This window comes from Festucalex cinctus, chromosome 17, assembly GCF_051991245.1.
Source record: "Festucalex cinctus isolate MCC-2025b chromosome 17, RoL_Fcin_1.0, whole genome shotgun sequence".
NCBI classification, from domain to species: domain Eukaryota; kingdom Metazoa; phylum Chordata; class Actinopteri; order Syngnathiformes; family Syngnathidae; genus Festucalex; species Festucalex cinctus.
In genome coordinates, this window is record NC_135427.1 from 23,497,024 (window position 1) to 23,509,627 (window position 12,604).

At 41.8% G+C, this 12,604-nt stretch overlaps 1 protein-coding gene and 2 long non-coding RNA genes across 3 annotated transcripts in view; 1 reads left to right on the forward strand and 2 right to left on the reverse strand.

Moving 5' to 3' along the window:
• aldh4a1 (aldehyde dehydrogenase 4 family, member A1) overlaps positions 1-7,073 on the reverse strand; it is an 81,003-nt gene extending 73,930 nt beyond the window's left edge. Inside the window, exon 1 of the mRNA XM_077502078.1 lies at positions 6,787-7,073. Within this exon, the coding sequence (XP_077358204.1) occupies positions 6,787-6,830 (44 nt within the window). The 5' untranslated portion in view covers positions 6,831-7,073. The remainder of the gene's footprint in view (positions 1-6,786) is intronic.
• On the forward strand, positions 905-2,286 carry LOC144004679 (uncharacterized). Its single transcript, XR_013279427.1, has 3 exons — positions 905-1,220; positions 1,662-1,890; positions 2,162-2,286. It is a non-coding gene; the product is annotated as an uncharacterized LOC144004679 (long non-coding RNA).
• On the reverse strand, positions 989-3,508 carry LOC144004680 (uncharacterized). Its single transcript, XR_013279428.1, has 2 exons — positions 3,080-3,508; positions 989-2,998 (listed from the first exon to the last, which is right to left on the reverse strand). It is a non-coding gene; the product is annotated as an uncharacterized LOC144004680 (long non-coding RNA).
• Positions 7,074-12,604: the final 5,531 nt, after the last annotated feature.

Below are 12,604 nucleotides of genomic sequence, written 5' to 3' on the forward strand. Positions count from 1 at the left end.
GCATGATTTCATAAAGCAAAATCAAACATGTTGGTATGAAAGGGCCGAAGCACCGCATCAATTTGAGGCAGGAAAAATAAAAAAATTAACCAAGTGTGTCAGGGATCGCGTTTGATCAACATTTAACACTGACTTTATGCAACCTTTAACTTATTAACTCGCCTGTCAAACACGACTGAAGGTCAACAAATAGCACGTTGGCGGTCTGACAGTCTTCAGGTTTCGAGCTATCCCCAAACAATGTCGACTCGTCAAGTGAAGTCTTCCATTTCTGCTGCTGTTCAGTCCAGCAGACAGGTTGCACAAACATTGATTCATCGTGCAAATATACACTTCCCTCAAAAAAAATAATAATTAGTGTGTCCAGGGGGGATGCCACGTCTTCAACCGGGTCCCCCACGCTGACAGGTAACAAGTGCTGCCAAAGGATGCCAGGCCACTTTTATTCAAGTCACTTACCGTAATTGCCGGACGATAAGCCACGACCCTGCGGCTTATACAATGATGCGGCTAATATATGAATTTTTCATCCTGAACCATAAGCATTTGTAGTCATAAAAATTAAATTAACACTGGAGGCGAGAGAATATTTGATCTTTTTCTCTTTATGTGTGGGAGGATTTCCCATCGACAAATTGATTTATTTTAACATTATATCTTTGGGGATCTATTTCGTACTGTGAATGAGGCCATCGGCGGAAGGACACATGAAAAGAAGTGGGGAACTTCTGCCATTAAGTTAAAGTGTGCATGTTCAGTGAGCATATGTCCTCTGTTGTTTTTTTTCTTGTTTTTTTTGCTTGTTTTATAGCTTAATGAAACACTTAAAGTTAATTGTTTGATTGACACCAATATGCGAAGAAGACACGATCAGCGAGCGTAGGGAAGAAGAGAGAGAGAGGGGGGACGGTGACGTTCAATAGGTCGCTTGCACATGTCGTCACTTCCGCCTCGGATTTCTCGTAGTCGCCATGCTGGGTGGCCTCCATTTACGTAGCGATTCGGTCTAACACGTATCTATCACGTTTGTTTTCTGCGATTAAAATGGTACATTGTTGCTGCATCGTTGGCTGTTCGAACAAAGCCAAGGGGGAAAATGGTCGGTCTTTTTTCCGAATTCCGAAAATAATTAGGAACCAGGGCCTGGAGACAGAGGAGTGCGGACTCCGGAGGGAAGTCGTTACTTTGGGCTCGTGTGTGCAGCCATCACTTTGTGAGCGGTAAGCTTGTTTACCTTTATTTAATGCATGAGGATTAATAACGTTTCGACCGCCCATATATGGGCAAGTTGCTTATGTTTTGGATTCATGAGCAAGCAAGTTCGGTAGTACAAGCTGGCTAGCGGACGTTAGCCGAAAGCTAACATCGAACATTTTCACCCAAGTAGTGCCAGTGCAAAGTGTTTACTGCTGAAATTGGATTGATTAGTCTTGGGCTTTTAATGCCGATAACATGTTTTTTGGTGGCAAAATGTAAACTTGGAAAAAAAAAGAGACAGAAGGGGCTGATGCAAGAAAACAGACCCCCGGGGGTGATGCAAGAAAACAGACCCCCGGTAGCCTACACATCATGCTAAAGAACTTATTCACGGCCACCCTACTGCGGTAAAATAACCAGTCTTTCCATATTTTATTTGTTTATATATTTGTTTATTTTAACAGGTCGCCCTGCGCCCGTTTTTCTGTCCAATCATCCCGACTGGGCTCCAACATTAAAGTTGGGTCCCAAGTTACAACATCTATCTCAGCCCAGTCGGTGCCAAGATATGAACGTGCACAGGAGAGACAAGCAAAGAAAAGACGACTCGAAGTGGCAGAGATTGTTGCAGTTATGCAGCCAGATGGCTCCAGTAACCTGTACCCTCAAGTACTGCTGACATCATTGACTCTGGTATGCCACTCAGAATTCATTACATGATATATTGTATGCATGAGTGAATGTATGTGTTTGTTTGTGTGTGTACACGCACCTTATATTTTAGAGACATTTGGAAGTGTTTATAGAAATAAGTATTTGCCTGTAGCAATGTTCATACATTAAAAAATGCAACAAAATGTGTACATTTCTTTTACACTGACAAAAAAACTATACTACTTTACTATATTAAACCTATTACTGGTACCGTATTTTTTTGTGATTTTTTCTTTATTTTTTTCTTTAGGGATCTCATGCCACACCGACTTGATTGCCAATGACATGATGGAAACGAAGGCGAGCATCAAAGCATTGGAGGAGGACAACATGCGACTTTTTGTTTGGCGCTAATAAAGGCAGCGTTTATACAAATTCTATTGTTGGGTTTGTTTACAAAGCTATACATAATACAAATGACAGGTTTTGACTCAATGTGCAATATGGTCCCTCTTAAAGTAATGGCATAAATCTCTATTATTTCTAAAAGCACAAAAAATGAAGTGAATAATGATTAGATGTAGTAATTTCAGAGTTAAAAATTGAACTGTTAATTAATGTAGTTTATTTTAGCACAGGTGCCTACCATCCTGAGATGACGGTATGATGTAATGTTGATGGGGTACGCAATGACTTTCATTATGCTATGTACAGAGGAAAAAGTTGCTCTCTTTTAAATTTGTTTAATGTAAGACAAGTACCAGTACTGTGTTACAGTTTTCCCAATAATCCTTGTTTCACACTTGCCACAAAACCACTGTCCTTTTGGCAGTCTAGATTGGCACACTTCAAGTGATATCATTTGATTTTACAATCTGCTGCAGCACAAAAAACTACTTTATTCCGCATCTTTGAAGTACATGAGCAAGTGGTAGGTGACAGCGGCTGAGCAGGAACACTGGAAGTCCACTGCTGATCTAGTAAATGCTCTCCCGAGCAGTTCAGGTAAGGAGGGGATTTTGGGGAAAAAAACTCTGGCTTTTCCAACTGGCCAAAACGAGCGATCTGGGTGGACTCGCTCAATCACACTTTGTCCACACCACAAAGTCGCAGAAGTCCGTCCAGTTAAACTCATCTGTGCCTGAATCTGAAAATATTACAAACATTGTAATGAAAATATGAAACATAGAATTAAATAAGAAACTACAAAAAGTAAAGCCATACATACCTGGTAATAATATTGGTGTTGTCGTGACAAGTGATGGGAATTGTTGCCATCTGGCACCAGACAGAAATTGGGTGTTGTGACAGCCTCCTTAACCGTGAGATCATAAGAAAAGCTGTCAGTATGCTCAGTAGTTACCATGAACACGTTTTATTGTACTGGAAACTGAAACTAAAAATACGTCCTCTGATAGTGGTTAACCTTAACCATTTAGAATAAGTTGATTAAGTAACATGTAACTAGTGAAAGGGTAGCATTAAATTTAATTAAGCCACGGGGAGGCTGTGCAGTTACTTTTTATTCTTATACGCTCTGCCATATTTGCCTGTTATAAAATGATTAGAAAAACCACATCAGGTAAAGCCAGCTGTGCACGTAAACACAATGATAACAGGAAGCCTGAGAACAAATCAACATTTTTGTGTGCAAATTACCAACACCATGTGGTTTACTTACGTGCAACAGCAACCGTTTCTTCTGATGCGATGTTAAAGTTTACACTCTGTATCCACCCGCTTACAAAATAATTGTAAGCCTCCAGGGATTTGTTGGCGTGTTATGGAGCATGTTGTCAACACGAGGTAGGGAAAGATGTCCAGAGATGTCACATTCGGCCAGCAAGCTTTCTCCGTCAAAAAAAAAATCACCCTTGGTCAGGACGTAATTAGGATCAATCCCGCCACACAGAGACACCTTCTGCCTGTATCGTTGTTTTTGATCTTCCGGTAAATCGTGAAAATACTGCGAAAATTACATCAGGTTGATAAGCTCTACCGTGTAACTCGCGAGTGTACCTTGTGAACCGGCGGACACCCAATATGGCGCCCGAAGGAAAAACTCCCATGATGCATTACGATGTGCAAGCGACCTATGAGGAGCGAATGAGGAGCGCACGTCAACGAGACTGACAATGAGACAGAGCCTGATGTGTTTGATGAAGTTACCCAGTTTGTTTTGGATACAGAAGACGAGGACTTTGAGTGATTTGTGACTGAGCAAAAGCAACGTGAGAACATTGTTATTGCCCTCTGCCTTTTTCAAAACTAGCGCTAGCATGTGCTAGCGTATGTTTTAGCATACTGCTAATGGCATGCTACCATGTGTAGCCTCGCTGGGAGCTTGGAGGCGCTCCCAGCATGCTTTGTGGCACTGGCGATTGAAAGGGGGTTTAAAATGCAAGTTCTGTGATAATTATTCTCCTAGTTAGTGGTCTAGTTGTTGTATTGGTTTTGGTAGTGCTTTCTAGTTTGTTGCTACATGGTGATTTAATTTTGCCGTGACACAGTGATTGTACATTACATGGGGACGAATGACTTGCCTGCATTCTGCGAGTTGAAAGTGGATAAGTGAGATCTTCTGCTTACAATAATGAAAGTGGTCACTGGTCCTCACTTACATAGTACCGTCTTTCTTTGTAAATATCTCATTTTCAATGTGGGCACATGCGGCTTATAGTCAGGTGCGGCTTATGTATGGACAAAATGCTTTTTCCTTTAGAAATGTAGTGGGTGCATCTTATAATCTGGTGTGCTTTATAGTCCAGCAATATGGTACTTTTTTTTTTTTTTTCCTCTGTCCTGACAACAACCCTTCACAAAAATACGAATAAATATTTATTATTTGATCTGATCACACTTTCTTCTTCACACTTTCTTCTTGCAATTTGGATGACCTGAACATACACAACTTTCTCTTTCAGCGTTAAGCGTTTTTGTGTGGGGGTGTGTGGGGGTGCGTGTGTGGGTGTGTGTGTTTCTGGCCGTGACCGTGAGTGAAATGTGGAACATTAACTTGTGTCAAAGGCTGCGTGTGGGTTTGTGCAGGTGCTGCATACACACACAGCATAAATGAATGTCCAACCACTAAGTCTTCTTCTAACATGAGAGTTGAAACTTGAGTTAATGTTCAAATCCATGTGGTCACGCACACACTGACCGGCGTCAGGATAAATTATCTTAGCCGCAAAGTCCTCTTGGACCCTGGCAAATAACTCACTGGACGCATGCACAAATACACACACAGAACGTACACACACAATCACACAATGAGAGACGAATCGCAAACTCAAATCGTTTGAGTAAGACTGACGTTTAAGCTCCGGGATGTAGCTATGATTGGACTCAAATCAGAGGGCAGCCATCTTACATTGCCACTGTCAATTTATGTTGTTGTTTTTTTTCCCGCTGAGAACCAAAGCCCAGCTCAGTTCTCAGTGTGTTTGGTATTCTTGTCGACGAAACGTATGACCGTATGCCACACGTGGTGGAATTGTCGTCATAGAAACAGAAGATAATGCCGCAGAGAAATCAATGTATTCAAATTAGCGAGTGGCAACACAAAATAGCCGCTAGAATGAATGAAATAAATGCGTTGGATAGATAATAAAATGATGAAGGTTTGATGGCGATCAAAATGTGTTGTTGCCACGTTTCCATTCGCCTGGAACACGCCACGGACATCCATAGGTGTCAAGACGCGATAGGTGACCCTGCACGATCAGTGACGCGCATGCGCAGAAGATTCCGCCATCTTGAATCGCTAACTACGGCACGCCACTAGAACAAAATACCTTTATATGCCTGCGTGATAGTGCGCGTCGTAAATACATGATACATCACTGAAAAGAAATCTTAAAATCTTGATGCATTATAAATAATAGGGCTGGGAATTTTTGACTGTCTCACGATTCAATTCGACTACGATTTTTGGGTCTACGATTCGATTCAGAATCGATTTTCGATTCAAACGATTTTTGATTCAAAATTATTTAATTGACAAATGATTTCTGCTTCAATTTACAGATATGCAAAAATTTGTCATGATCTATTCCAGTCTGCTTTGTAAGACAAAATGACAGAGACATTAAAGTGTCTTTTGTTGTTGTTGTTGTTGTTGCAGTTTAAACATTTATTAATTTTGTATTGTAAGTGCCTTTTCCACAAAACCAGCATGTGGGCTACAACTGCCTTTTCCCCTTCTTCTTCATTTCTACTTAAATAAAATCGATTTTGGATATTAAACTGATTCTGAATCTTAATAAATGAGAATCTTGATTCTTTTATGAGTCGATTTTTTGCCACACCCCTAATAAATAAACTATTTTGAGTCTACAGTTTTTAAAGACGAACGTTTTACGTTTGACCCCATTACATTCCTAGTGAGTCTTCATTGTTATAATTTACGTTTAGTCTGCAGTATTTTAATTGTCTTTAGAACAATATGGGGCCAATATCATAGGATAGGTTTTGAGGGTGGGTGAGGCGAGAGGGGGGTCATTATAATGTAATGAGGTCAAAAGTAAAACGTTCATCTTACGGGAATCAAAATTACTTAGGTACTTTAAATGCATCAATAAGCTATATGTTTGTAATGGTGTATCGTGTTTTTACGAACAAGCACTATCGCGTACGCATATAAAGGTATTTTGATCTAGTGTGTTTGCCGTAGTTGGCGATCCAAACTGGCGGGATCTTCTGCGCATGCGCGTCACCGATCGTGCAGGGTCACCGATAGCGTCTTGACATTTAACAACGGCTGCCATGTTAGTAAAACGCCACATTGTGGGCGGGGCTTTTGTCACGTCTCTTGAGTCCACAATATAGCATTAGCTGAGTGACTTGCGTCGAACTGAACGAGTCGAAGTCTTTCGTCTCGCCGACAACTTGTCGAGCTGCTTCTTGCTCGTGTGTGCGGAGAAGGAGCGAACTCACCCGCTCCACGAGTGCCGCCTGGCCGCCGTCGTCACTCTCAGCATGTTTTCATCAGCAGCACGAGCACAAGAGTGACGCAGCAGCAGCGACCGTCAGCAGCTCTGCTCCTCGTCCTTACCTCAACCCCCCGCCCCCCCCGCCCTTCCCCTTCATAACTCGCGGGCTCTTTCGTCGGGTTGATGCGCCGACAATCTGAATGTTTTGAAGATTGTCTTGAAATGTTCATTTGCTTCACCTTTGGAAAGTAAAAGCTTATGATAAACCTACCCTCGTGGAATAATACCTCCCACACCAATCACCCTTAAGTGCTACAAATGGTTCAGGCCACGAGAGGGGCGGGTCCGCAGCAAGCCAATTACCGGCCACATTTCCAAGTGGGCTCGCCAACTGTCATCAGGTCGCAGAATGGAACACTCCTCCTCCGCCAAAGAACTCTTTTTTTTTTTCTTCTTTTTTTTCCCCATCATTTCTTTATTCGTTTAACTTCAAGTGAACAATACAGCGTGATGTAGTACATTGTTAAACATATAGAAGAACATTCAAATTTAGAAATTTCAAAAACAGCACAAAATATAAACAAACTTAAAATATAGCAAAAAAGAAAGAAAGAAAAGAGACAAAAAAAGGGGGAGAGGGGCGGCTAGGGGATATCAGCAAGAATAAATTCTCCCAAATTATATAATTTCACTGCAATTTTTTTTCCATATATTTCATGGATGAAAAATAACACAATTCTTTGTGAAAAACATTGAAGTTTGGTTTACATTTCTAGAATCGGTAACACTTTATAATGAGTGCACACTATTAAGCATCTGTTAAGCATTAGTTAAACATGAGTTAAAAGTGAGTTAATCATTTATAAAGCATGTTTATTAAATGAATAATCATTAGTATAGTATTAGTTAATAAACACAGTCATAAATGTTTTACCCATCGTTAATAAGTTAATCTATAATATGTTTAATGCCTGCATTTTCATACCTTATAAATGATGGCTTCAGATTATGTATTGCATCATTTACTAAGCAGCTATTTAGAAATCATCAGTAGTTTTTTAAGGTCATTTCGAAAGTGTATGTAAATGATTAACAAACTATTTGGATATACATGTAATGTCACGGTTAGTGTGTTAATAGATATTTTATAAAAACTTACACATTTCTTTTCCAATAGATGTTCTAAAAACACTTTTTAACACATTAATTCATCAAATGAAGTCGTTACAATCATTTACTGTTCATTAATAAAGTATTTTTTGTGAGCTCATCTAAATTGAGCACTATCTATGCCTCGTAAAACATTTATAAATGAGATTTAAAAGCTGACAATACCTCAACACTGACTCATAAAAATCTGGTAGAAGACAAAGGGAAGTCACAACACGGGGATATACTGCATTTTGCATATTGCAGGTTTTATAGATTTTATTTTATAGATTTCACTACTCGAAGTGCAGCTGATTCCAATTAACAGGCTTGTTATCAGGCTTCTGCTGATCATGAATCAGCTGTGTTGAAGAAGGGAAATATCCAAAACCTGCAGGACTGTGGCCCTTGAGGACCGGATCTTGCCACCTGTGACATAAAGAAAACTCAAATTTTTTTGCAGCAGATAAATATGTGCGTGTGTGTGTGCGCATGTGTATATCATGAGCGGGCAAAATCTGTGCTTGAGGGCCTGACTCCTGCAGGTTTTTTGATGTTCCCCTTCTCCAAAACAGCTTATATATGATCAGCTCATCAGCAAGCATGAAAACAATATAAAAAAATATATTTATCGAATACAATATACATACAGTACATATACATACGTACATCGAATACAATAACATGCAATATTTTTATCTTTCTCCTTCTTCTTCTTCTTGTCCTCCTCTGATGAGGATGTACTAGAGGAGGAGTCAGACATGGCATCAGAGGAATCTTCTTCTGAGTTGTCACATGAGGAAGATGAGGACAAGTGGATTGCTTGGGTGGCACGTTTGTCTTTTTTTTTTTTTTTTTAAGCGCTGTTAAAATAAATAGATACAAATATTAGGCTAACAGCACAAACAGACACATGCATGAGACCCAACTGTACTATATTGTGTGTAGAAAGACTTCCCTGATGGCAACTGTTCTTTGAGATAGTCTCTCTCCTTGGTAAGCTCATCAATCTTTTCCTTTTGTAACTCTACCCTCAGTTGACATCTCCAAATTGTGGGATTTTCTTTTGTCTGCCAGCTGTGCAGTAGAGGCCATGGACACACCTAGTGATAGAAAGAAAAGAAACTGTTCGCTAAATGCATCTAGAACATTATACAAACTCAGTTTAGTTCAGACACTGGTGATTTTGGCATGACTAAACAGTGGTTCTAAAGTGAAACCAAATTAAGTCCACATAAAAAAAATGTAATTTCTCTTTTAGTGGTGATTCTCTATGGTTTGATGTAGCTATGCAATAATTAAACATTCTTAGCAAGTCTATTAGTCTAAGTCTTATTATATCAAATACGTTGTCTTTTAACACTTACCGTTAAATCATATTCTTGTAGTATCAAATGGTAGCAATGGGAAGGCTAATGGCTTTCCACCCTGCATGTATCCAGTTTATATTGTTTCAATATTATGTCTGTGAATTAACTGGGCGTTGGTAGTCAACGTGGGGTTCACCAACAGTCAACCCTGCGTTGACTACGTCATCAACGTTTGACAAAAGAATATCCGCAACTACGACGTCATCGTGTTTGTGAATGGCGCCAGCATTCAACACGGAGGAGCTTCATCGTCGAGTGGGAAAAAGCAACCTGGCTTTGGTGGTTATTTACAGGTTAAGTCAATTGGGGGCCTACAGCTGACTGACAAGCCCTCATCGTACTCATCCATATTAATGTGTTTTAACAAACCAAGCAACATACTCACCACGAAAGCCACCGCCAACACCAATGTTTTTATTTCCACGCCGTGTTCGCCCGCCTGTCTGAGGTTGCTTTGAGAGGAACTGTGGTTTTGTATGAGGAAGTCTGGAGTGGCAGGGAAGTATGTTCAAGTGGTGCAGGACATGTATGAGGACTGTAAGACAGTGGTGAGGTGTGCTGTAGGTGTGACGGAGGAGTTCAAGTTGGGGGTGGGACTACATCAGGGATCAGCTCTGAGCCCCTTCTTGTTCGCAATGGGAATGGACAGGATGACAGATGAGGTTAGACAGGAATCCCCATGGACTATGATGTTTGCAGATGACATCGTGATCTGTAGTAAGAGCAGAGAACAAGTGGAGGAGAAGCTAGAGGCGTGGAGGTTTGCCCTGGAAAGGAGGGGAATGAAGGTTAGCCGTAGCAAGACGGAGTATCTGTGTGTGAATGAGAGGGACCCAAGTGGAAGAGTGAGGTTACAGGGAGAAGAGACCAAGAAGGTGGAAGAGTTTAAGTATTTAGGGTCTACAGTCCAGAGCAATGGAGAGTGTGGAAAAGAAGTGAAGAAGCATGTGCAGGCAGGCTGGAACGGGTGGAGAAAAGTGTCAGGTGTGATATGTGATAGAAGAGTTTCAGCTAAAATGACAGGAAAGGTTTATAAAACTGTGGTGAGACCAGCGATGTTGTTTGGTCTGGAGACAGCGCCACTGAGGAAAAGACAGGAGGCAGAGCTGGAGGTGGCAGAGATGAAGATGCTGAGGTTCTCTTTGGGAGTGACCTGGTTGGATAGGATCAGGAATGAGTACGTCAGAGGGACAGCACATGTTAGAAGCTTTGGAGATAAAGTCAGAGAGGCCAGACTTGGATGGTTTGGACATGTCCAGAGGAGAGATAGTGACTATATTGGAAGAAGGATGCTGAGTTTTCAAATGCCAGGCAGAAGATCGAGAGGAAGACCAAAGAGGCGGTTTATGGATGTAGTTCAAGAGGACATGACGGTAGCTGGTGTGAGAGCAGAGGATGCAGAGGACAGGGTTAGATGGAGGCAACTGATTCGCTGTGGCGACCCTTGAAGGGAAAAGCCGAAAGAAGAAGATTTTCAGAGGAGAATCATCAATTGGAAACAGTTCAAATTTCTTAAGATTAACTTTAAACCAGAGGCTTTTGGAAAAAAAAATGAACAGCCTCAACAATTGTCGGGATTTGATCACAATCTTTCATGAAAGTCAGTGGTGCTCCTGCCATTAGGCGGGTTAGGCAGATGCTAGGGACGCTCGAGAGCAAAAGGGCGACAGGGAGAGAATTTTTATTTATTTATTTTTAATCCTTTGTCAGTCACGGAAACTTGCGCCTTGTGTTTCAAGTAAAGCATGGCGTGCCAACCAACCACATACCTCTTTTCAATTTTGGCTTTGATTGACAGCTACGGCTAACCAATGACAACCGGGAATGGAAGGGGTGGGGTGGGGAGACGCGCTCTAGAGACATGCATTAGCCAAATCTACTTCCGGGTTAGACAGTGGTGCGCGTTTGCCGGCCGGTGTACACCGGCGCTGTCTTAAGGCCTCAGTATGCTTCTGCGAGAGGCTCGCGTCGAGGCGTCACGTTGGAGCTCCGCTCGTGCGTTTGCCTTCCGACTTGTGCGCAATACACATCGGTGTCTGCTGGAGTTTCACACCAAGTCCCGCTGTCGCTATGGCTGGGCCGCCACAGAGTGGCGATTCCTCTGCATTTTATGACGGATTCGGGAAGTTCAATTTAATTCAGAAACACGAAACAAAGCCGGGGGGAGAGTAAGTTCATCACCGTGGCAATTAATTATTGCCAATTTGCACCGGTGTCGGCCGTAAACTCGCCAAAACACAACAGCCGTGCGCTTAGCGAACACAGTTTTTTTTTTTTTTTTTTGTTATTGTTGTTTTCCGCCTCTCGTCCCAGGCACATAGCCACATGCACAGCCGTGGTCTCCGAGCAGGGAAGTCGATTTGCGCCGCCAGTTGCCTTCACGGAAACTATCTGGGCGGGGGGCGGGGAGAGAGAGAGAGAAAAAAAAGAAAAAACGCCATCGAACGGACCAATCAGAAGCGAGCGACGCCCCGCCATCGACGTGCGTCCAAGGATTGGCGACGTGTGCACGTCGGCCGGCCACGAGCGACGCAGCACTTAAAATTCATGGCTCGCGTCGATCATGTGATCGACGGCGCTCATCGACGCGAGATCAAACGTGGAGGCATAAATTAGGCTTTAATGACCACCAAACGCCAAACCTCGATCCAGAATGACAGTTGACATCGCTGGGAATCCTGTGTCCACTGGTTCACTAAACAACGTTTACAAGTGAGTGGCAAACTTTTGTTTCGATTAGTCAAGCCACACAGCAGGGACAAATTGTAGCAATGCACAGTAGGCAGTTCACAGACCCACGCAGTCACAACTACACAACAACTTTGGATATTTATCACGAAAGCACAGTTGTATTACAATGTAAGTTGAATTCTCTTTATATATATATATATATATATAAGTTCTAATAAAAAAAAACAGCACTTTACACATCCTTTTGGATTGATATTTTGCTTCCACTTCTGGTCAAAGGTTATCTTTTAAAACATCCAAATAGTCCTACTAAGTTCTACAACTGATATTCCAGTGTATATTCATTTTCACAACTAAGCTGCAGTTGCCTCCATACGTAGGTAAACTCGAAGTCCATCCATCTATCCATTTTCTTAACTGCTTATTCCTCACAGGGGTTGTGGGGGTGCTGGAGCCTATCCCAGCTGGCTTCAGGCTGTAGGCAGGAAACACCCTGAACTGGTTGCCAGCCAATCGAGGAACTCAAAGTCTGTTTGGTGCATTTGCAATTCACTATCATGCCTCGCTGCTGAGAAAGTTACACATACCTGCACAGATCATGCCTCGCTGCTG